Source organism: Centruroides sculpturatus, unplaced genomic scaffold, assembly GCF_000671375.1.
Source record: "Centruroides sculpturatus isolate CEXI.00-Female unplaced genomic scaffold, Cexi_2.0 scaffold230, whole genome shotgun sequence".
NCBI lineage: Eukaryota > Metazoa > Arthropoda > Arachnida > Scorpiones > Buthidae > Centruroides > Centruroides sculpturatus.
In genome coordinates, this window is record NW_019384716.1 from 601 (window position 1) to 28012 (window position 27412).

Below are 27412 nucleotides of genomic sequence, written 5' to 3' on the forward strand. Positions count from 1 at the left end.
TATGCCGTTGAAATAAAAAATAAATAAAACAATTTGTCGGTTTTGTTTACTCGTTTATTAGGCCGCATTGAAACTTGCCTTGGGCCGCGGGTTGGACACCCCTGCCTTAGACGATGCAGAAGGGACACAGGTATATTTTGGAACACGTCCTCACAAGTATACTATACTTTAAAATTTTAGAACTTATTATTTTTCAAGACAATCGATTTTCTCTTGTAATAAATAGAACAATACTATAATTACACAAATGTATCATTTTATTGGAAAAATTACAGTCGTTCGAACATTGCTACATATCCCAGCTATACGAATATACAGAATTTCATATACAGGTCGCGACAGGATTGGTCGAATCTGGACCAATAGTAGACGAACAGCCGAACTACTTACACCCTACGGAGAGTTTAGGCGGGTAAGTTAAGTTTACTATCGTCTGTACAGTGTATAGGCCTAAGTTAGGTACTGTAAGTCTAATACAGTACTGTAATTTTATACTTTTCGTGTGAAAAAAAACATTTCTTATTCAACGGCCATAAAAATTATTTATATTAATGATGTCTCCAAAGTTCAGCGAATTTTTCGCAGAAAAATAACTTCTCAGAAAGCTTTCGTCATTGCATGACGTTGTCGAACGGTACACACTCGGTAAGTAATCCTACAATTTTTTGTTTATAGCATAGTTTATATGGATTATTCCCTAAAAATTATACGTATTTTGGAAATGTTGAGTCGAATTAGTCTAGAATCGATTAATTTTATGGAAGAAATCTTCCAAACAGCCGTAGTCCGTAAAGTACAGTACATACGTGCCGGGCTGTGATTGGCAAGGACTCGTAGTAAATGGATTCATAAAACCCAGAACGTATCTACCGTGTTATAGGGGGGGTCGACCGTATATTTATTTTTATAGTCAAGTCTTCGTTGAAAATAAAATTATTATTACATATTTAATTAAAAACAATTTATATATATACCATATACCAATAGACATATCAATACAGCGTTTCCTCGATTATACCACGGATTGAAAAGCATGGGAAATATGTTAAAGGATAATGTACATTTTGAGCGGCAGATAAGGAGTTTAACTAAAATTCGACCTCTTCGAGTTGCTAGAGTCGAACAGCACTTTTTATTCCAAGATTCACGGAAAACAGCTTTTGAGAAATAAAATTATAAATACTTGTTGAATAGGCTATTGTACGTGGGAAAGTCGCTAATTACCCTTTTGTTTCGACTGATCTTATCAATCGAAACAAAAGAGTAATTAGGAAAACTCTGGTTCAAACTCATCATCTTTCTTTCCAAAAGAGATGGTGAATTTGAAATCCGAAGATAATAGTCAAGATTTTGATTTCTTCAACGACATCGAAACAGACACGAATGACAACATATTAACCGAACTGGAAGACTGAATCGAGTTAATTATGAAAATAATAATTATTACAATTGTTGTAGCTATAATTCGTAAATACTATCAACAAATAGTTTTGATAGTTCTGAAAATGTACGAGTAATTAAGGCATTTTTTCAATTGTTATCCACTTATCTTTTGTTGCAAGGTAATAAACTCCGAACTAAAAAAGCCCGTGTCTTCAAATAAGCACGGAAAATACGTACTTTTTATGATGATAATAACCTCTCGGAGTTTAATCGTGGAAATACAGTAAACACAATTAAAATCTTCAAAATACATATGGAATTATCGCTTTTCGAGACTTAGCATATTTTGGAAAATTTTCTTGATACCATTTGTGTGAAGCAGCCGCTAGAAAAATATGAGAACTAAAAACCGAAAGAAATAGTAACCACCATGTTACATTGTTAAAACCTAAAACTATTAATATTGCAAAATATATAATTATTTCATATAGATAGTGTGGATTAGTCACAAAATCAAACGAATGACCTTCTGGAACTGAATATTTTGTTGTCGTAACTGTACCTAGATAAAATAAAAATTATAATTTTAAAATATTGATTAATTCGATTAAATACCATTTGTATTATTAATTAAAATATTAAAGGATGTTATTACCTTTCTTATCTTTACGTAGTTCTGCTAGTGTCTCAAGGCATTTATGTTGATTATTCCAAGCCCAAAAGAAAAGCGCGACACCCAACAAATGATTTATCTTCAGCCAATTTTTAGAGAAATTAATATCTTTTATTCCATCTAAAATTAAAATTTATTTATTCTACATCGAAAAACGTAATTTTAATTATAATTTAATTACTAACTTAAATATTAATTTTTAAGTTATCAAAAATATTAAAATAATAGAAATCCTACCTGGCTTCGTAAATCCAGGTGCTTCAGAAAGAAGAGAAAGACCCACTCCAAAATAATAACAATAAGAAAAAATGTAATGTATTAGATTCATTTTAGCATTCGAAAATACAGAAATGAAGTAACTTTCATAAAATCGGCGAAAAATTTGAAGTAACATCAACACCAATGAGATTACGACAGCTTCCGGTATTGCTACAATATATAGAATACATCTTTTTTATTTATATGGACACAAAATATTGTAACAACTTAAAGAAATTTAAAATGTATAAATATGAACATATTTATAAATAAATAAATCTATTGTCCATCGACAATTCTAATTAAATGTAAAATAAAATAAATAAATGTTTAAACTACAGATATATATTTACTATACTGTATGGATGTAAAAGCATTTTTTAATTATTACATAATTAATTTACTAAACTAAATAACTATACTATAATATATGACTTCATACTTAAATGTGGGTAGATCTACTTTATTCATTGTCCATTTACTTTACTTTGCCTAGTCTTGATAAACTTTCTCTATTAATTCTCAATAAAAAAGCAATTCCATTTTTTAAAAGGAGTGCAATTATTAAAGCTTTCTCAAGTATTATTTTATAAAAAATATCATTAGATAATAACATATTTAATAAAAATACTAAAAAATTTTAATACTAATAGAGAAAAAATGCACTTTAGAATTTTTATTTGGATAAATTCTACATTAGAAATCATTAGTCCACAACAACAGAATTCAGAAGTGAATTGAAAAAAAAACTATATTGCTGAATTATCTTTATCTACAAGAGCTATTTGATAAGAATTATTACTCATGGGATTCGGAAGCTTACTGCTGACAGAAGCTAAAAAAACAGTATGTGCATCTTGACTAAATTCGCTAAAGAAGGCATGTGGACAGCTAATTAATAGAACAACGTAATTTTATTTTAATTAAACATAATTTATCCCACGTGATAATAATGAAATATAATATACTAGATGTCAAAGGGGCAAAAAATTTCATCCACAACCGTATTTTTTAAAGAATAAATCTAAAGAGAAAGTAGTAAAGTTGTAAGTAAAATCAGCCAAATCAAAGGAATACTTTGTAAGAAATGGACTGCTCTCGTTTTACGGTAAACATCTATAATACTGTAAATATACATTTTAATATTCAGATTTTAGAAGAATGTTCGATACCATTCTTCCTGATGAGAAATATCAAGTAAACAATTACATTTTTTAAAAATGATCTTTTCAAATAAAAAAGTCAAAAAGATTACAAATGTTCAGCAAATAAAAAAATATTTGTTATTTAGTAATAAACCTGTAGAAATATTTATTTTAGATTAGAGATATCAATTTGTTCTAGATTTATTTTTAATCAAGAACAAAATATTTATTCTAAGCTAGTAATGAGAAAACCAACTGCACTTAAAACCAAATCTTTATTATATATTTTGTGGACTTTAAAAGAGTGACTTTAATAGAAATATTTATTTCAAATCAAGATGTGAGTTGTTCAATTTGAAATATTTAGAATTATAAATTATTAAGCTTTTAGATTTAAAAAAATATATATATATTGTGTGTAGCATATCAGACTGATAGAGAACTATCATTGCTGAAAAAAATAGCGACCATAATAAATGCAAGTCACATTAATTACTAATACATAAAAATATCACAGTATAAAATTTCGTCCTTTGTTAACTTTTCTTAATTATAGTTCATTAAATCATATTTGCTTGCAAATACAAATATAAACAGAATTGAAATTTTTAAAAAAATAATTAGCATAATTTAATAAAGTACAGTACATAATGATGAATGTTATCATAATGAAATAATGTAATGATATTCAATATTAAAGTTTTTATTTCAAAAATGGATAAACACAAAATAGAATAATAAGCGGAATTCAATATTGGTTTTCCTTCCTCCCTAATTTTTTTTCTTCATTTCAGATCTCTTTTCTACTAATTTTTTATTTAACAATTTTTCTAGTTTTAATTACCATAAATAATTGATTACTGTATAATCATTTTTACGCAAAAAATACTGCGCTACGCTATTTAAATTATTTAATTTAAATTCAATGCTTAGAGCTAAATATATTGCGGATGCCAATATACTATGTATATTTAATAAATATTTATTTGCGCTTACATAAAACTCATTTAAAAATATATTCATTACGAAACAATAAACATTTATATTCATAATAATTCAAAAATTATTAAATTATAAAATGAGTTTACGCACAAAAGATTTGCTGCCTGATAATGCCCGAAGACAAGTAATGTTTTTAAATTGTAAAAATTTTAAACCACAATTACTTAAAAAATAAAATTATAATTATAATTTTTTTTTAACTTTTCTGGAAAATAGAAATCAAGAAGGGTAATTATTTGTTATACAACAAATATAAAATAAGTTTAGTAATTTCTTAAAACAAAAGAAAATTTAAGGAATTTAAAATATACAATTAAAAAATATGCTTTATCATTCATTAATCTACATAACATGAAGAAAAAGGATTAATGAACAATAAAAAATATGCTGGGTGATCCATTTTAATCAACCCACTGGAATAACTCGGAAAATACTCATCCTACAAATGAAGAAAATAATAAATAAAAAATGTTAGACTTCAAAGAGACCATAAGATGAGGTTATCGGTTTTATTATGGCACTACAATCGGTGAAAATAATGAAACTTCATTTTCTTAAATGACGTTGTCATCATAATATTAATACAAAACCATTAGTTTTATATTGCATATTACTGTATATGAAACGTATATTATATATACTGTATATATATTAAGTTCCCTCTTACACACATAGCTGCTGCTCTGTGCATCTTTAAGAAGAACGATAATGTTAAAATTTCAAGTTATTTTTGGAGATTCCAAACAAATAATTAATATTAGGCCAAATGTACTAATGATACTGTAAATAAAACAAAGACAGATGGCAAAATCGGAACTAAACTGACAATCATAATAATAACGATAAAAAAAACAGAAAAAAAACCTACGAAAAACAACAGTGAATTATTTACAGTACTGAATTGCGCAGATGATATTGCAATTATTTAAATTTTGTTTTCTCCACTTTTCCAAAATTATTATGCTAATTTAACGTAAATACATCAGCAATAAATTAATAGTTTAATTAGATTTATATTTTCCCAAATCCAAGCTTTCAAATTACCAAAATAATTTTAAATAATTTTTATTCATCAACAAGTTTACTACAGTTTTTTCCGGTCATCCATGTAAGATTCGCATGTTTGCCATTACAGGTGCTTCCATATTAGTACTATTTTGAAAAATCGTTTTATTTATGTTTTCGATAATGTTTTCTATCGTCCAATATGCTTTTTATCATTAATATGTAAATTAATAATATTATAGAAAATGTATTAAAAATACTATTTATAGAAAGTAAAAAATCTGAAAATGATAAAACAACAACAGTAATCTTTTTTAACAATCAAATAACAGAAAAAGTATTTTATGTCAACCCAAAAACACTGACAATGTAAGGAATGATGAAAAGAAGACATCAGTTATTTTATTTAAGAAAATGTTTCTATATTTGAAATGAGACAAGCATAATCATTGTAACTATTTTTCTTTAAATGGTAGTTAATTACAATGATATATATCTATATAGATAAGTAAATACAATAAATTTTGTAATTAACGAAAGTACAAAATGCATTTAGAAATGAAGTTATTTAATAAAGCATAGGAAAAACAAAAAATGTATGGCAATAGTTTAATTTTTTCGCACTTCTGTCGTATACAGTTTATAATGGCGCCTCAGTCTGTTGTACTCTTGGCATGTTTCCAGAAATCAGCCGAGGCTCCCACAAAAGCTTATGAAAAAGTTGCAAAAACAAAAAAAAACCTGCTGTTTAATCGCTAATGAAAGCTAAGCCTAAAACTTCGGCTTTTAATGCCATAAATCTGTAGATAAGGAATAAGTCGGTAATAAATTATTTTAATAAGCGAAAAGTAATATTATTGACAGAAAAACTGTCAAAAATTTTGCGGGTCCTGGCAACTTGCCATATATCTATTGTAAACGCAACGAACTATAATATACTACATAAAGTGGTTGTAGCGACGTCATGTTGAAAGAAAATTGAATACACGTCCGCCATTTTCCTTTTAGTCAAAGAGGCATGACATTTGTGTCGTGTAAAGACAATGAGCTAGAATAATTTAACTCGTTGTGTAAAAGTGTGCAAAGGAAAGATAAAGTTTTAACCCTACTAAAATGGTACGAGTCAAAATAACTCTACTTAGTTTTGTTTTTAATTTTGAGAGTAAATAACAAGATATTTCTTTCTTTAACCCTTTATTTAACGTTTCGAAATAAGATAAAATATTCTGTAGCGATAAGTTAAATACATCTCTAAACATTCTTAATTTTACTTTACTGGCTGTTATGTATAAATAATAAGGGAAAGCATTGGAATAGTGTCAAATAGTTTATAAGCAGGTGAAATTAAGAAAGAGACTTGTATTAATGTTTAACTAATTACATTTAACAAAAACTTTAACTTACCTGAAGGAGTTATTTCAGCGTTCAAAAACAATTTGATTACCATATTTATAAATAAAGGAAGAGATTGTTTCTTGAAATATACTTTATATAAAATCCAAGCTATCACTATATGATATATACCTGCAAATACATACAAATGTTGAAACCACCTGAAATAAAAATAAATTGTTTTATTAACGATTATCTGCATACCAACCCACTGGGTTACGTAATTTATGGACAGCCCCTTATGTTTTTACTAATAGGCGCAAGCTTATTAGTAAAAACATATTACTAATCGCCGCTAGCTTATGAATCTGAGTTACATTTAAATGAGGATTGTATTTCTTTTCCTTAAACATAATTATAATGATCTTTACGAATCTACAGGAAGCAATACATGGATGAGATCATCCATAAGTTACGTAACGCTACTTTCATAATTTTCAATTAACTTTCCACCTCTTTAACGCTCCTTAGTGCGATGCACTATGGAGCGTTACAGAATTAAAATTACGTAACGCACTTTCTCGATCATATCCTTAATTGCACTGAGGAATAATACACAACATGGGTACTAAACATTACATTACAGCAAGACCCCACTTAACGCGAAGGTTACGTTCCTTGACGAAAAAACGCTTCGAAACAGCTTTAAACGAGGTCATTTTAACACAAAGTAAATAGGGAAAGGGGAACACGCGACCAAAAATAAACAGATTTTACTTCAATTTTAAGTTATTTTATATTAATTTGCATAATAATATATGTTAAATAACACATAAACATATGCACACAGAAATGTAAAGTTCATTTTTTGTGATTATGGTCCTAGCTCTTCTGAAATCCTTGTTTTTTGCGATAAAGTCGTTTAGTTTCATTTGTCGTTTTATTTTTTCTTCCTTAAGCAAATGTTCGTAGCGGGCGATCGCATCCAAAACGTCTCATCTTGCTTTTACACTCCTCTCAAAATCTGGATCATTCGTTACAATTTGATCGATGATTTCGGTTATTGTTACCAAACTTTTACTAAGGAAATCTGTAGAAAAATTCTTTAGACTCTTCGTTTTCAGAATCTCTATTTTCCAGTTCTACATAAATTCCTTGTTCCGCCAATTCTTGAAGATCGTCGTTGGTAAGGCTCTCAGATATTGAGAGCCTTACCAACTCAAGGATATTGAGGAGTTACTGCAAGTTTCTGCAGTAACTCCTCAATATCCTGCTCGTGTACAGTACATCTCCTAGTCCTGCTGTATCGATTAGGTTGACAATTTGGTCAACCTAACGATACAGTGATAGGCTCTTCTCGTTGAGAATTCTTGGATACCTTCAGTCATAACTTTTTCCACACTTCGTTCATGCATTTATGAGTTAATTCTTGCTAAGAGAAGTTGATATTGCCTAAAGCATCCATGATGTTATATTTTTCCCAAAATTGCACTACACAAACAAAGATTTGAGGAAAGTACAGCGCTACCAGAATTGCCACCTTTAGCTGATTGGTTCGTGTTTGGGAATAATCGTATTATATACGAATCAATGAAATGCCGCGATAATTTGAATCAACGTAAATTTTGAGCTTCTTTTAGGCTTCGAGCAGACCGCGCTATATCGAATCAGCGTTAATAGGGGCAGAGTTAAGCGGGGTCTTACTGTATTTAATTAATTATGTACAAAGAGTTGATTTGCTATGCAACTCTTTGGAACAAAATGAAAAACTAAAAACCATTAGCTATTGTAGAAATAGCTATGCAGAAATACAAGTTATATTCGCAACGTATTTTCGTATTAGCATCAACTACTAGATTAAGAAAAGTATCATTCGGAATGGCTTTCTAATTCCGTCATGTGAATATACTAAGAGAACCTTTTTTTCTATGCTGATCACGACTCCATCTAGATTCTAGACCATAAGGATGACCGAATATCGAGGGAATCCAGGTCAAATAACTGTTGAAAGTTTTTGAGGCTCCAACCCGAACTTGAACCTGGATCCAATATTGTTAGACTTAAACCTTAATCATCTCGGTCATCCTGTCGTCCACTTTTGAATGTAAAAACAAAAAAGAAAAGGATTTAAAAGCATCACACAACCTTTTTTTGAAAAACTATTAAAATTGTACTAATTTTTCCTTATAGCATTGGACAAATTCTTTGTTGTTAATATTTGTACTAATTTTTAAGTACAGTAGAACCTCGATTATCCGGATTGTTCAAAATAAACAAAAATTTTACGAATTTGCTGATTTGCACTGGCGAATTACGACACTGTTTATGTACGTGATGGAATGCATAACTTTTTTTGTTTCAACAACGTCTCACCCGGCACAGTAGTCGTAAACTCTTAAATATATTTTGCGTCGTAATAAAAATATAACTTGACATACGTATTTATAAATAATTTATACTCAGATTACATCATTTCTATGACCAAGGGCGGTGTAAGGCATGGGCAACGTGGACCACCACCTATGCCTCGCGGTCCGAAGGGCCTCGCGCCTCGAAGGTTCATGCATTACTTAAAAGCCGAGAACGCGACGAAAAAATTTTACTCGTCATAAAACGATAAATAGTTTGTCAAATTTTTATTCATAAAAATGCAGTTTCAACTGCTTTTTATTTTATAAAATCCGTCTTCTTGCGCCACCAGAGGGCCTTTTAAACAATAGGTAGTCTGTTAGCGTTGGTCAGTAGTAGTCCAAATTCAATACGAACGTTTGTTTCTTGAAAATTTGATCACGATTTAAATACAGTATTTACTTTTAATATTACCGATATGTCATCGAAAAGAAAACGTGTTGTATTATCATTAAAAGACAAATTAAAGTATTTGTTTCGATTATCCGAATTTTTCCTTATCCGGACTACCTTCATCCCCAATTACTCCGGATAATCGAGGTTCTACTGTATGTTGAAAATGATGGATGGTCTGACGAAAAAACGTTTCGGAAGTTTTAGTAACAGAAATTAAGCAGCTACATCTTGAATTTAGTTTGGTATATCATTTGACAGCTGTATCAACTGAGTATCGTACTGTACTTAAATCACAAATATAATCATCATCATTCTCTAAATTTTATTTTATTGTAAATTGATGTAGGCCTGTATGAAAAACAAAACGACAGTAGGACTAATAAACGATAAAAATGATTAATCATACGAAATCTTAGGCAATTAAGGCGTTGGTCGGTACACCAATCTTTGATCCTTCTGGAATCGATTCCGGAAGGGTCAAAAACTCCAAAAATTTTTGGGGGTGATCCTTAAATATGTTAGTCAGGCCCTGTTCCTCGTCAGCCGGTAGACACACTGTGATTTTCACCGAACTCATGATGGTCTTTAAAAAAGAGGTTAAAAAGCTCCCTTCTGCCCACGGATCAAAAAGAGAAACAAAATCATACTAAATCATGGCTAATACTATTTCTTTAAATTAGATTATATGTTCGTATAAATAAATTTCGAAAATTTTGAACTTATTACTTAATACACTGACGTGCCAAAAAAAACTGGGATAGTCGATCCGATTCAGAAAATGTTGCAGTACCTTCTTTCTCATAATTGTTTTTGTCTAAATATTAATACAACATGTACTGTACAGTACATAACAAGAAACATCTGTGGAAGTGTAAAGAATGATTGCATATTGAGAATGGCAAATTATCATAATTTAAGCGAATTTACACATGGTAGGATAACTGAAGCCTCTAGTAACATCAGCATGAGAACTGTACAACGTTCTCTTCATGATATGGACGTTAATAGCTGACGCCCAACTCGAGTGCCATTACTTTCATTATGACAGAGTTCTGGGCTCAGGACTATCGTCACCGGACATTGAAAAACTGGAAACGAGTAGCGTGGTCTGACGAATAACGTTTCCAACTGATTCGGGCAGATGGAAGAGTCCTCGTGGAGAAAACCCCATGAATAAATGAATCCAGCATGTCAAGGAGCTGTACAGGCTGGTGGTAGCTCAGTAATAGTATTGGGTATTCAGTTGGCACGAATTAGAAACCCGTAAACGGCTACAAAGGTCTCTGACTGATGAACATTGTGTTAATATCCTTTCAGATTCATGTCATATGTTCACTCTAACGAATTGAAAATACATATTTCCTTACCGTGTTGTGTATAGATAATCGAGCTATTTTTCTATGTCCCTGATTAATTCTAACAGGTTGAAGATATTGCAACAATTTTTGTAACGTAATCTTATAGAGTACAATGTTTTTTACTATAACTAACGAACATAAAGCAATGGGTGCGTTGTTTTATGAAAAATTCCGCTTAATTTCGCTGTTGCACTGTTTATGCAGCGAAATTAGAGCGTAAAACACCAAATTTAAGATTTATAAATAAGTGAATTTATTTATAAATTTTTAAGCTAGGAAATATGATATCGTAGATAATCCATGACATAACTTTTATAAAATAAGCTATAATTGTGCATAATTTCTGAATGATTTTGATTTTCAATTAAAAAAATAATAATAAATAAAAATGTTCACAATCAGCGCTGCAACAATAAAACTTTTTTCAAAGCTGAAATCGCGCCATCCACCATTAGCGGAAGCCCATTTCCTGAAAATTATGGTTTCAGTTAGCCGCTTATTGTCCTCTACCCACGATATATCTATTGCGCGATTTGTACTTCATTCGTACGCTATCAAGCGGGAAGAAATAATAATAAATCAAAAATGGCTGACGACGACGCGATCATCTTAGAGACATATTCATTCTTTATAGGAAAAAAAAAACAATTGATTCATCATAATATCTTGGCCAAATATACTGTACATCATTGTACCGTACAGTACAATACACGAGGAAGAGGAAGATAGTCAAACTCTACACGTAATTAATAGACAGCCCCTAATCACTACATTCATTTAATCCGCCATATCATTCATCAGTATCTATATATATAACATTTAATTATTTCAACAAATCTCTTGTAGACAAGACACCATCAATTCGGCAATATTTTGCTAATACCATTCATTTTAAAGGACAATAATTTAATTTATATAGAATATTTCATAACCTTATTTTTTTTATTTTAATAATTTATATAATTTTTAGATTTACTGATGTATCTACAACGACGTATCTAAGGTTAAAAATACGTTGTTAGTTAATCACACTTTTTAACAGTTGTTTTAAATGTAAACTAGCAGGAACCCGTCGAAATCGACGATTTTATTCAATTAAAATACAATCAATGAGGTCATAATTTATTTTACTAATGCATACTTTTTTTTATTAATTTCTAAAAAATTTAAATAGTTTAGTTCAAAAATAAATGATTATTTTTATTCTATTATTTAAATAAATAGCGAAAGTATTTAAATTTATAAATGAAAAAAAAAAAATACAAAATGTCTTTGAATTCCTGATTTTTCGCTAATTATGCATTAATTAGAGTAGGGGATAGAGCAATGGGTTGTTGTAACGGTAAAAAAGCAATTAATTGCTAGGTGAAGCGCGAGCGCCCATGTTCGTTCCCTTAGACTTATTGTATGTTTGCCACTCCGCCACGCCTGAACCATTGTACAGTACCTTTCTCAAATCTCTTCAGCGGCAAAACAGGGCACGTTTCATTTGATACTTGAACCATATTTGTAGCCTCAGCCGTTCTCAAATGAAGCTAGACTGTCTAGCTTCATTTAAACTGTCTAGTTCTCATTTAAAAACCCAGCAATGAGTTGCTCAACTTTCCCGGTAACATTTGGTGGCGCCATCTGTTATATTTTATTAAAAAGACTTTTTATATTTTTAACTATTAAAAATTGGCAAAAGGCTTAATTTTGAGGATAGGGATGGGGTTTATAAAAAATTGTAAGTGCTAATAACAAGTAAAATAGTCATTAAATCTCACAACTCCCTTTATCTCCCCACCCCCTCGACCTTTACTTACCAAAATTTAATAGCATCAATCCCACTACTAAACTTGCAAAATTTTTAAAATTGTTGACTAAAAGCACAGGAGTTATTAAGCTTCAAATAGGGTAAATGGATGGATGGGTTTGCCCCACCACACATATACAGAAAAAAATCCCGTTTTTCATCTCCATCCGTCCCATTGTGGACCTGGACGAACTCATAATGGGTAAGATAAAAAGACAGTTAAAGACCAAGGGCCATATTCTGGTCACCGTCTCTCATAAGCCGGTCGCTGATTGGCTAATCCAAATGATTAGCCAATCGGCGACCGGCTTGTGAGAGACGAGAGACCAGAATACGGCTCCAAAAGTTTTTAAAGGACCAGGAATGATAAACTGTTAGTTTAGCGGTCTTCGACCTAAACAATAAAAAAACTGGTTTAGTGCACTCTTTACATCCATGGTCTAACCGCGTGATTTGGACGCTTATTTTTTTCTAGGTCATGCATGTGCAGTCCCAAAAACGTTCAAATCGCTCGGCAAAATCATATTGATATCCAGCTTAAGATTGTGGAGTAATCACACAAAATAATTTTAATTCTATATAAAAATTTGAAACTTTAAATTTCAATTCTTTAAACATTTTTAAAATAAAATAAATTAAGAATATCGTGAATTGTAAGAAATGTTCTGATTTAATTCAGCGTAAAAGTTCAAATAAAAAGGGAAGCTCAGGATATATCTGGATATATTCTTGAGGAAATTTTAATTTATTGGGAAACATCTAAAACTAAAAACAACTTTTATACAAGCAAGATCAACATGATGAATTTTTCTGCAATTAGTTTTAAGCATAAGGAATTAGAGTTTAATTATCAATAATTAACCAAACGACGACGAAATTAGAATGAGATAGAAATACGCGTAAATTGACTGATAGATAAAGATTTTTTTACAATACTTCGAAATACTTCCGTCAAATAAAAATATTTTGCTTTTAACAATTTGTTATTATGCTTAATATTAGTTAATACAATAACGATCGATTTTTATATAAAATTCTCGTGTTTCAAAAATGTTCAATAGTAGTAAAATTTACCTTTTAGGAACCTTCGGTATTTCTCTATATTCATTTTTTTCCTTGAAGGCTTTTCCGTAGATTAATGTATTGAGCATTTTTGGTGAATTTTTCCATAAAGATCCTAATCCCAATATAATCATCACAAAGCATTCTGTTATCCACAATGTCCTTACCGGATATTGTAATAAAAGTAAACTTAACGATATAGGATTAAAATAAACAAACTTCATTGTCAAGGTCATGAGTATGGCGTCAATATCAAATACTGGCAGGGAATAATAATAATCGTGCGTGCGCCAATGCGCTTGTGAATTTGAGTCGTATGATGTCTAATCAAATTAACTATTTGTCAAATATAATTTATATAAAATTCTTTGATGAAAAATATTTCATCAGAGAAATTGAAAGAAAAGGTCAGTAACCTACCAGTCCACGTGTCAACAACCTACCGTTGTAACAATTACTACCCTCCTGCTTCCTTTTACGTAGGCTACATGCTGAAGTTGAGCGGCGCAATTTTTATGAAAAATGTGTAGAACCGACCTAGATCGACCTCGGATATTGATCAAAACATAATATTTGATTACAATCAATAGTTTTTAAGTTCTCGGAATTTTGTTAACCAGTATTAGTTTATTATTATTAAAGCAATTTTCTCTAATTGTCCCATTATTATTGAATGATATCTTATCAGCTAATTATTAATGAAACTGAAACGGAAGAATTTATTTAGATATAGACTTTATATTACAGTTAAACTTGGTAATTGACCTGTGCTATGCAGTGAAAGTTCCATTACGAAAATTTAAATACTGTATTAATAAATAAAATAATTTAATATAAATAATCAACGAATACAGTTAAAATTTGTTTTATTTCTCAAATTAAGTTCCGAATAGTGTTATTCTCAATAAAATATTTAATTGTGTAATCCATTACTACATTCAGATGCATTTAAATCTGAAGACAAGATCTAACATTTCAGATAAAAATTTTACATAAATATTTGTCATTATTATTCCTTAATCTTGGATAAGAATTGTTTATGAAAAAGTGATATTCTAAGTTTTCTAAAAAAAATATTTCAGATATTGTTTATTTAATTCCAACTCTCCAAATAAATCTTTGAACAATTTGCCTTTTAGTTCTTGCTATTCTATTTTGCTATAAATGAATTACTGATGATGTGATACACATTTTATTCTATTCCAAAAATTCTATTCATTGATTCAAAAAGTTTTAATCTGCTACATTTCTATTGAAGTATTTACCTGTAAAGTTTTACTTATAACAATAATTTTCCAATAGTTAAAAACTACATGTAAAAGAAATCTAAATGGTATCTGTAATAATTAACAGAAAAATCATTTTTAACAAATCATTCACTTATACATATGAAAATGTTTACCAATAAATACAATTATTATTTAGAAAATTATTCTAGAAAAAACAGGGTGAATTATATAATAACAGAATTTATTTTAAAAAAAGAAGAACATAAATTTAAAACTAGGTTTCCACTTATGCTATTGAAACATGGATTAAGTTCATTATATTTTTTGTGCATGTGAAAAAATTTTTAATAATCAATAAATTATAGAAAATCAAATTTACCAACTAATCAAATTATTCACCAGCCCAAGCAAATTTTTTTGTAGTTGTCAAGTATTCATATTTCATTAGTAAGAAAAAACTTTTTAAATAGGAAGTGTTTTTTTATACTTTGTTTTTTAAGTGTTTATTCAAGCTGTCTGTCCCTATGAGATACATGTTTCACAAAATTTTTATATTCATTTAACCATACTCCTTATAAATACAGATCAGAGAGAAAATGAAGTACAGTATTTCATGAAATTAAGTAAAACATTTTAATAAAATAAAGAAATTGACATTAAAAGATTAAATTATAAGTTTTAAAATAAGAGCTTTCTATGTCAACATTATGTTTTATACAGTTTCAATTTAAATTAGAAAGGGTAATAATACTTGACTTAATATTTATGAAATTTCACATAAAGGAAAACAAATATGATATTTTGAAATACAGTCAGTAGAACCCAATTAACCAGGTTTCACATCATCCAAAGCAAACTTGTATGTGAATATATATTAAAAAAATAATTTGTTTCTGTTAACTTTTGTCTTTTAATTTGTGAGCATTCATATCAAAATGAAAGAAAAAAAATACACACTTTAATTCTTAATACTATGGCTATTTTTAAGCCAGGTCATGTCAGCACATTATACCAGCAGTTTCTCAATAAAAACAATTCTATATATTGTCATTATACATGTCTACCAACAATATTTTTTAAAGAAAAAGACTACTGCTTAAAACTTTTGTATATAGATCTATTAGCTGTATAATAACCAATGATAAAATTGTTATTCTTTTACATCAGTAATTTTCAAGCAATGTGCTGCAAGAGGATCGTAGATGTGCCATGAAAATTTTCAAAGATTATTTAATAAATTATTTTACAAAGAAGGCCAAAGAACAATAAATATACATATCAAAATTAAAACCTCTTTAAATTGATTATAAAAGTTTTTCATTGTTATAATAAATAAATGTATACATAATATAATGAAAAAATAAATATATATTCATAAGTGAAATTATATGTGCATAACACCGAATAATTTCATTTAAAATGAAATTCTCTTTAAATCCAAAATGTATATGTAATTGTCAATATTTAGTTCAAATTATTTTAACTTAGAAATAGCAGGACATTGGACAAGTTTCTAAAAGCAATCATGATGCCACTTTTAAATGCAAATCAAGACAATGTTAATTGCTTTTCTTATGTAAACGAAAATTATTAATTTAAATAACTAATGTCATAATCTGTTGCTATTTCAAGGAACAGCAATACTGTTTTATTTAATTTATAAAAAATATAGACAAAAAGAATTAGGTTAAGTGGCAAGTAATATGCCCATAAAATGTTTACAAACACAACTTCAAATCAGGTGTTTTTTCTGCAGAAATTTAATTATAAATTCAAGCATGCCATGAGATAAAAAAACCCCGCTGTTTTACATGATTAAATTCCTTAAGGCATAAAAAGAGGCTTAAAAGTGATACCATGTAATCTTTTATATTCATAATTTTTATTCCAAAATGGCCATGGTCCTTTATTTTCATCCGATTTTTTCAGTTATCAAAGCTAGTATAAATCCGCATTATCTTGGATAATCAGGGTTTTACTATACTTTTAATTTAATATGAAATAAGTGACTGAAATCTCATCAACTTTGAGTTATAACTAAATAATTTTCCTTACATTCCAGTTTTTTAATTTGAATAATTAATAAAGTTTATTATTACAGTAATCATTAAACAAAGAAACATCCAGGGAACCCAAATAAAGTTTTTTTTGTTGACATAAAGTTGAAAAAATTAAACATAACATTTAAAGGCCTTTATAATTATATACAGTACATGTATAAACAATATCAGAAAATATTGCTGAAATTTATAACTATGTCTATTTTATAGTAATATCATATCAAAAATAAGCATAATTTTAGGAAATTATATCAATATTTTTTTCTCTATTTTTACAATTTTATCATTTATTTTATATGCTTATGCTTAATTTAAAATATTAATAAATTATTAACAGTGATTTATTGTAAAGTTTTCATTCCATAAACTTTTTTTTTTTTTTAAAAGATCAGTATAAAACTCAATATTTATTAAATTATTAATGAATTACATAAAACTGTAGCTATCAAAAATTATATAAACATAGTTTTCAAAAGTATTTGAATTTTATTAATATAATGTCATTGTGTGTTTTTAAATGTTGACTATTAGTAAAGTCAAAATATTCAACTTTATTTATGAATTTATATAATGTTGAAAAAAGAATTTTAATTAAATATAACAACATTTTAATATAAACTTATATTAATTACAATAAATTATTTTAAAATTTTATTTTTTAATTATAAATTCTTAAAGTCAATAATTTTATAATTACATCTTGAATTAGAAAATTAATATTATAATTCTGTATAAATAAAAAACAGTGATCTAATTTTATTTAATAAAAATAAAATTAAAATATCTTACAGTATATATGGAATTATTGCTTTTCGAGTTAATGCAAATTTTGGAAAATTTTCTTTATACCATTTGTGTGAGGAAATGGCCATCAAAATGTGTGAAGTAATGATCCAGAGCATAAGTAACCACCATGTTATATTTTTGAAACCTAAAATTATTAATATTGCAAAATATAAAATTATCTCATAGAGATAATGTGGATTTGTCACATTTTCAAATAAATGTCCGTTTGGAATCAAATATTTAGCTGATACAATTGCACCTGGATATAAAAGAACAAAAGAGAGATAATTTGGTATGAAACATTAATAAAATAAAATACAAATGACAACTTACTATATCAAAATCATCGAAATGTGATCATTATACACTGATTAAAAGAATGCAATAACATTCTTACCTTTATTATTTTTTCTTAATTCTGCAAGAATTTTAAAGCATTTATGTTGATTATACCAAGCCCATAAAAAAAGTGTTATTCCAATCAAATGATTTACTTTTAACCAACTTTGAGAAAAATTAATATCCTTTAAGCCACCTGAAAGATACATATAAAAATTTCTTTGTTATATAATTTATGAATAGTGACATTATTTTTTCCTATAATAAAGTTATTCAATTTAATAAAATAATTGAATACAATTAAAAAATTTTATAAGAAATTAACAATAGAAACCAACAAAAAGTTACTAATATCTATGTATAGTTATAACATTTACTAATCTGAATTAGGTAAGTAAGATTAGGATACCTAAAAGACAGTTAGTTAAGATCCAAAACCTTCTTTACTGACTGTTTATCCAAGATAGAACTATTTTAAAAGACACACAAAATAATTTTATTTTTTAACCAAATAAAACTTAATTTACTTCTCTTCAATGCCTTTATTGTGATAAATGCATTTTGATTCAACAATCCTCATCAATATCACATATTTCATCTTTTTGATAGTTGCTAAAACATTAAAAACACTGCAACTTTTTCTTTTATAACAAAAAGTTTCTTTAATTTTTCCTTTCCCTTTTTCTTTTTTTTTTTTTCTTTTTGGGTATTTCTTTCATATAATAATATTTTAAATTATTTAATTTTTGATGTATTATCTATGGTGACCATTGATGTTTAATTAAGTCTTAAAGCTGTTATGTATTTTTATCTGTAACTCCTATATCAAACTCCTGTATTTTTATTATAATTACATCTTAATTCATATTTACAGCTGTTTAATTTTTATTTTTTACTTAAACTAAATATTACAGAAATAAAAAAAAAATTAAACAAAATGGGCATAATATATGAATTAAAATGTTGTTATAATAGAAATACAAAAGTATACATTGCAGTAACAGGAAGACAGTTAAAAATACGAATAAAAGAACACAAAAAGCTGTAAGACTTGTTTTAATACTCCCCACCAACTCAACCTTTAACCAGCAAAATTTAATGGCATCAATCCCCCTAATAGACAATCCTCCCTGCAAAATTTCATAATTTCTCAACAAAACATACAGGAGTTATTGAGTTTTAAAATAAGTGAACAAAATTGTGTCGCCTCCCACACACACACATCAGAAAAAAGCCCCCAAATTTTTTTCACATCTCGAAATTTCAACATTTCCTAGTCATATTTTAATGGCTATTCTCGGGTTTATAGATTTTCAATCAAATGATTTAGAACACAAGAAAAGGGAACAAATTTTGAAAACACTGAACAATTTTTGAAAAGACTATGTCTTGTCTCTAAAATCACGCTGCTGTCAATGGCTGCACATCTTAGAAGTATGAAGGAGTACATGTCAGGAGTTGCAATTTGGCACAGAATATTTGGTGCCCAAATTATGTGCACATAAAATAAACCAGACTTGTAGGTAGTCAGGGACCAAGAACAGGGTCAAAAGAAAATATAAAATGCTGAGACTGTTTCTACAAACAAGCATGAGTGCAAGATTTGCTCATGTGTTGCTTGCACTCTCCGAGACGATAGTCTTGTCCCAAAAATGGCTTTGCCGTTTTACTTGTTTAAATTGAAACAAAATAAAAATAACAGAAATAAACACAATAAATACAAATGATAGAAATATAAATAAATAAATAAAAATGATAAAAAATACAAAGCATATAAATAAATGTAACCCTCAACAGCAGAAAACAAAAGATAAAATTAATTATACAAAGTAGATAACCTTAAAGTTGGAGATGAGTAAGAACTGATAGCTTAGACGATTAGACACATTAGACGATTCAGTCAAGTGGGAATGGACCAAGATCATCAAGACTATCAGAAATAAACATCTTATTCAACACACTGAAGCCCTGGAAATTTTATAAATCAGTGGATGATGGCACATTTTTTATCATGTATATATCCAACTTTACAGTTGTCTACTTTATTTACTTTTATTTTTTGTTTTTCTGCCCTTAAGTGTAACATTTATTTATGTCTTTAAATAAAAACAATAAAAAATACATTTATTTTATNAAACAAGCATGAGTGCAAGATTTGCTCATGTGTTGCTTGCACTCTCCGAGACGATAGTCTTGTCCCAAAAATGGCTTTGCCGTTTTACTTGTTTAAATTGAAACAAAATAAAAATAACAGAAATAAACACAATAAATACAAATGATAGAAATATAAATAAATAAATAAAAATGATAAAAAATACAAAGCATATAAATAAATGTAACCCTCAACAGCAGAAAACAAAAGATAAAATTAATTATACAAAGTAGATAACCTTAAAGTTGGAGATGAGTAAGAACTGATAGCTTAGACGATTAGACACATTAGACGATTCAGTCAAGTGGGAATGGACCAAGATCATCAAGACTATCAGAAATAAACATCTTATTCAACACACTGAAGCCCTGGAAATTTTATAAATCAGTGGATGATGGCACATTTTTTATCATGTATATATCCAACTTTACAGTTGTCTACTTTATTTACTTTTATTTTTTGTTTTTCTGCCCTTAAGTGTAACATTTATTTATGTCTTTAAATAAAAACAATAAAAAATACATTTATTTTATATTTCTATCACTTGTATTTATGGTATTTATTTTTGTTTCAATTTAAACATTTGTTCAGCATTCTCAAAATTTATCTTCCATTTTCTTGTGTTCTAAACCATTCGATTGAAAACTTGTAAACCTGAGAATAGTTATTAAATGTAACCTAAAACATTAGTTATTAAAAATTTTTGCTGCTCTAAAAGATTGTGAGTAACTTAATTAACTTACAACTCTGTTCTCATTAAACCTACATTACATCAGTTGCTGTATGATGACGTGAAGCTAAATATCTTCTCCATAAAAGCATTTGAGCATGGAATATTTAAGATTTTATTTATAAGCAACATCAGATCTTTGAACTTTTATGAATTAGTTTTCAGCTCTCTAAAAATGTCCATCCAGTTTTTATTCACAGATTTATTCTGATTGACAAATAACTGCCTATTTGAATTTGTGAAATCAACATTGAATTTCAAATAACAAATAGTTTTAATTAAAACATTGAGAAAGTCCTGTTTTAAATGGGTTTGCCTTTTCTGAAAACATTTTATGGAACTAAAAACTTATGTTTCCAAAACAATTCCAAAAGCTAATACATTTTTTCAATGTATTAGCTTTTTCTGCAACCTAAGCATGAGATCAAACAACTAGTTCATCCTTTTCCAGACTTGGTCTCTTATGTCCTCAAAATGTTTTGGAGAAATAGCATATATATTTCTGTTTTACTATCATCCTTTTCTCTGGTCTCATCCTCAACGCATTTCCATATTAGAAAAGGACATCTTTCTTGTCCTAGACTTTGAAAATAAGATTTTATAATGGGCCAACATTAATATTTTTCTATGACCAGCAGTAATGATACACATCTTTTAGGCACATATCTAAGAAAGCTATCTCCTTCCACTTCCATAAAATAAAGAGTCTCATTAGATACTTCACATTTAAAAAAAACTGAAGAATGATCCTTTCATTCAGAAAACCGCAATATAACAAGTAAGTTAATCATACCCTTTTAGCAGTATGTATGCAAAGAGTGCAAGACACCTAAGATCTTTTCATTTTCTTTAGTAAGAAGTTTACAGACAGAATAGAATTTGCCAAAATTTACATTTCATTGTCTACTAAATATGCAGACACTCAAAGTCTACTTTGTATTTGGACAAGATAACAATCTCTTGGTTTGTTTTCTGTGGTTTCATTATAATCTTCATAAAAATTAAAAAAACAATTTGAAATGCTATTTTTCAAATCAAAATATCTAAGGATAGGGAAAATACTTTTTTTGTTACTTATATTATACTTCTTACAATATGTTATGTGATTCATTGAATCACAAAATATATTGTAAAAAATGTAATCATTTGTGAGATCTAATAGAATCAACTCTATACTGTAAAGGAACCAACACATTTTCAAAATTCTCTCTTTGTTCTTCCACAGAACATTCTATTCACAACCTCTGAATCAGGAAATGTAGCTTTACTCAATCTGATAGAACAATATGATAGTGAATGCATATTGGTTTTATGGTATACTAAAGTTATGGTATACTAGTTCAGTGACTACTATTTTGGACTAAGCAGTACAGGTATACCTCGACTTACGTCGTTTCGAGTTACGTTGTTCCCGATTATACGTCGTTTGTCAAAAAAGTATACGGAAAAATAAAAATCAAGTTTAAGTCATTTTATTCGAGTTTACGTCCGTCTGCCACAAATATTGAAGTCGTAATATCACTAGAAAAGCGTTTAAAGCGCATAAAATCATATTAAAATATATACATTTACAAATATGTACTGTATTTACAGTACAGTACATGCATTCGTAAATTTAGATTACTTTTTTTTACTCTATTAAAAACTAAAATTTATTTGTTTGTAAGCTTAAAATAGATTCTTATTAACCATATATTATTAAAAATGCATTAATAAATAAAATACAGAACTGGGAATAGTAATTTATGGTTTAGCCTAGTGACAAGTAGATTCGGAGACAAGTAAATTCGACTTACGTCGTTTTTCGACTTAAGTCGTTTTCCTGGAACCAATTACCGACGTAAGGCGAGGTATACCTGTAGTATCTTTATTAGGAGACAAATTTTTGATTAATATAGAAGTACAAGTAACCCTCAGTATATGTAGTTAATTGGTTCTGAAAATACACGGCACATATCAAAACCATACATATCAAAGTTATCAATAACAGGAAATAAATTAATTTGTGAATGACATCATTAAGAAGTCATCTGAGATCATAATTTTTACAAGTGAATAAAATTTTTACAATTTTATTCACTTGAATAGATGAAAACATAAATTGTACAGATGGAAATTAAGAAATCAAATTAAAAAAGTTTCTTAAAAAATTACTTATTAATTAAAGATTTTAGACAAAGCATAGTGTAGTTGCACTCAAAAATGAACACAAATCATAGAAAATAAAAGTAAAGATTGATTATAGAGAATTTAGACTAGCCATTAAAGTAGCCAAAAAAGAAAAATTTTTTAAATCAAGCAAAATATTTATCAATCATCAGATGCATAGTTGCTATATTTCTTTTTGTTTTTTCTCTTTTAGAGTTTTCCGTAAATACTGAAAAATTAAAGCAAAATTACACTAAATGTGAAAACAGAAACTACCCAAATAAAAGCACAGCACTAGGAAAACTACAGTTTCTCTTCTACTAATGGTGAGAAGTAGAGAAGGAATAGAAGGAATTGATTCAACATTACCAGCTCTGTTGAGGTGGCAATGTTGAATTCCCTCAGAACAGACCTGCATTAATTGAAATCTGCACTGATCGAAATTACATATACAGTATTGAAGTTTATCTGTACTTGCGGTGCAATCCTTGACATTCACTCTCCACATCCACATCTCTGCCATTCCAATCCCAAATTTTTCTATGTATTATACAGTATGCTCTGTGTATTATTATTTTCCTATATAATCCACTTGTATATGTTTTCCCATTAGCTATTAAAGTAACAGATCTTTCTGGTATTGCAAGATCTGTTACTTTAATACTTTTATCACTTTTATTTTCTGGTGGTTAATTAATTACTATTCAATGTTATTCCAAATGTTGTTATTAATGATGACAATTATAAAAAAAATAATGATTTTATTTAAAAATGTAAATTTCAAAATATTTTTTAATAAACATTCAAGTTATAAATATTTTTAAGACTAGATTTAATTGTATAAAAACAAAACCAAAAGAAATTTTGTTTTTTATGATATGATAATTTATGATATGGTCTTGTATCTAACCAACAAAGTGCTAACTAGCATTATTTATATAGCAAATCTAGCAAAGAACAAATTCAAGGAGTTTGATGCATGCTGAATTAGTTTTCATATGTGTGGAAAGAATGAGTGAAGACGCCTTTATAGATAATCTATAAGCTTTAAAAAGTCTTGTAAATTTTTAAAGAATTGAAGAGTATAGTTTACACATAGGGGTAGATACTTGAAATAATAATACTATTAATTTTTAAGTACTCCTGTTTTATAATTTATTTTTAAAAAGTTGTTTTTATAAAAAATTTTTAAATTTTATATTAAACTTACTTAAATGATATAAAATCTAAAATAATTTTAATTAAAACTTACTATTTAATAAAAATCATAATATAGGTTAAGAATTTAAGATTGAAGAACTCACCTGGCTTTGTGAAACCTGGAGCTTCTGAGAGAAGAGAAAGACCAACCCCAAAATAAAAACAGTAACCAAAAATATAATGTGGTAAATTCATTTTTGCATTTGAAAAGACAGAAACAAAATAGCATTCATAAAATCGTCGATAAACATGTAATAATATCAGCACCATAGAAATAACAACAGCCTCTGGTATAACTGAAAAATTTGTGTTAATCACAAAATATATAAGTGAAATCATATTTAATTTATAATAAATATTAATTAAAACTTTATTACAAGTCTATTTATTGTATCAAAATATGACAACTAAAAAAATTAATTTATAAGTTTTCCCATCTTTTTTTAATTATAGCAATTTCAGATAAATTTGCTTATTTTACTCTTTTCACCTTATTCCAAATCCTTATTCATATCTACATTTGTTTCTTATTCTTCTTTTTAACACAATTTATAAAATATCCAATTAATTCAAATTGGAAAAACTCAATGTAACAATGAATCATATTAAACATAAGAGGAAAAAAAGTCCTATTATATTTAATATAAATTTCTGAACTAAAAAAGCTTTAAACTTGACATAATCTTTTTATGTTTTCATATTTTATACATCCTCTTTACTTTCTGAACAACTTGTTTAGAATAGTACTTTCTAGAACAAATCATATTGTTTTTGAACATAATGTTCAAAAATAATATGATTTGTTCTAGAAAACTAATTATAAACTAGTTATTCAGAACTTAAATGAAATGTTTTCAATTCACAGGATTTTTGTATTGAAGTACAAAATTGATTTTCTTGCAATAATCAGACTAAATAATCATCACAAAATTATCAGCATTTTTGTTCAATCACAGGCTTTAAACAGTCAGAGGAATTAATCTTTATTTTTTAAAGTTTCTTTAAAATATATTTTTAAAACATATACAAACGTATTATTATTGAGTAAAAAATATTCTATTTATCATATCATGTACTTATATCCTAACAGAAATTAACAAATCTATTCAAGTGAATAAAATTTTTACAATTTTATTCACTTGAATTTTATTCACATCTATCATTCACACAATTTTATTCACATCTATTCAAGTGAATAAAATTTTTACAATTTTATTCACTTGAATAGATGAAAACATAAATTGTACAGATGGAAATTAAGAAATCAAATTAAAAAAGTTTCTTAAAAAATTACTTATTAATTAAAGATTTTAGACAAANACTTTCATATTCAAAGTTTGAAATAATCATAAATGTTTCAAAATCTAGATTTTAAATTTTCAAATTAGTCTTATTTGGACTTACATAACATTTAAAAAAAAACTGAAATATAAAAAATATAAACATTTTTTACAAGACTGAATTCTTATAAATTTCATAAAAATTTCAGTGTCATTTCCATAAACATTCTTTTATTTAAAAAAATAAACTTTGTATGTCCATTTTTTAAATTATAATTTTGTATTTCTTCATATTTTTAATAAAAGATTTTTATATATTTCACATAGTGTAAGATATGTATTTTTAGTATAATCATTTTTAAACATATTTTAAAATATTGAATACTCTTTACATGGTATTACCTGAAGGAACCATTCCTGTATTCAAAAAGAATCTAACCAGAATATTCGAAATTAGAGGAGGCGGTTGTCTCTGAAAATAAACTTTATATAGTATCCAAGCTAAAAGTGTGTGATAGATACTTGCAAATACATAAAAATGCCGAAACCACCTGCAAAATAAATTACGCAATTATTTTATTTGACTTTACAAAATAAATTTTTATATGTTCTTAAATATCAAAACCTTTCTAAATTTTCTACCGTTCTAATTCTGTCTATTGATAACACTACTGAAAGACAATATTAATTACTTTAAATATTGATCAATATATATCCATCTTTGATATTTATATTCTTAAATAAAAATCTGGAGGCATAGACTTAAATACTTTTCATAATACTGAAGTTTCAGTATCCAACAGCAACGAAGGCTTACATTGCACATTTGAACATCAAATCACATGTTACAGTCTGAAACTAAACATTATTTTACTCACGGCATAACTTCAAATATATCATGTAAGCCTCCTGCTGCTATTGGACCTCTGAAAATATATCATTAATATTATACAATTCTAAGTAAACCAAATTAGAATTTTATAATATTTTTTGTGAAAGATTTAGTATTAAGGGTAAATATTTGTATTAAGAAATGAAAACTAAGTATTTCTACAGGTAGAAAACATATTTATAAGTATATTAGAAACGAATATAATCGCCAGTTGATTTTTCATTCCAATCATTATATTCCAAATTTCGTAGTTTAATAAATTACATGTAAAACTTAAATAGCCTGAAAATACCTTTTAGGTATTTGAAGCATTAATTCCGGATATTGATCATTTTCGTTGAATGTTTTCCCGTAAGACATGGCAAATTTAAATATTTTTGAAGGATTTGGTCGTAGAGAACCTATTCCAAAAAACATTATTGTACTAGTTGCCAAAATCCACGCTATCCAAACCTGATATTCCAATAAAATGAAAAATAATGATATTGGATTAAAGTACATCTCTTCACTTTGTGATATTGAACACAAGAATCGCGTGTTTTCATCCACGTGTTTGAACAAATTATACCTATACAAAGTTTTTGAATAATTCAATAAAGATGGTTAATATTTTCGTCTATTCATATACATATTAAAAATCGGTTAACTCTAAATATTACATAATACAGAATACATAAGATTAGAATTAGCTTCACGAATTCAGTTAATACATTTAAAATTAATCAGACGTGTGACGTCGTTCACATATAGTGTTGCCAACTCTGCAACATGGCTTCGT

The 27412-nt window shown here is 27.7% G+C and overlaps 1 protein-coding gene across 5 annotated transcripts; it reads right to left on the minus strand.

Moving 5' to 3' along the window:
- Positions 1-941: 941 nt before the first annotated feature.
- Positions 942-27382, minus strand: LOC111627927 (polyprenol reductase-like). 5 transcript variants are annotated; one of them, XM_023371610.1, is made up of 11 exons: positions 27294-27351; positions 27134-27202; positions 26927-27035; positions 26145-26293; positions 24567-24758; positions 18291-18428; positions 17897-18152; positions 6871-7019; positions 2294-2485; positions 2039-2176; positions 944-1945 (listed from the first exon to the last, which is right to left on the minus strand). In XM_023371610.1, exons 1-11 carry the CDS (start codon positions 27307-27309, stop codon positions 1686-1688), a joined length of 1668 nt encoding a protein of 555 aa, XP_023227378.1. In that variant the 5' UTR covers positions 27310-27351; the 3' UTR covers positions 944-1685. The 5 variants fall into 5 exon arrangements, with proteins under 5 accessions (XP_023227381.1, XP_023227380.1, XP_023227378.1 ...); XM_023371611.1 differs by having other exon boundaries at positions 945-1945; positions 27345-27378; XM_023371613.1 differs by lacking the exons at positions 27134-27202; positions 27294-27351 and having other exon boundaries at positions 942-1945; positions 26145-26214; positions 26927-27065.
- Between the last annotated feature and the right edge of the window lie 30 nt (positions 27383-27412).

Excerpts from the sequence above, each read along its gene's own strand:
- LOC111627927 (XM_023371608.1), bottom strand. The coding sequence starts at position 27,135 with ATGTACTTTAATCCAATATCATTATTTTTCATTTTATTGGAATATCAG. Across the intron at positions 26,294-26,926 it reads ATGCTTCAAATACCTAAAAG|GTGGTTTCGGCATTTTTATG; the intron begins GTATTTTCAGGC and ends TTTATTTTGCAG. Across the intron at positions 2,486-6,870 it reads CGCTGAAATAACTCCTTCAG|CAATACCGGAAGCTGTCGTA; the intron begins GTAAGTTAAAGT and ends TATATATTGTAG.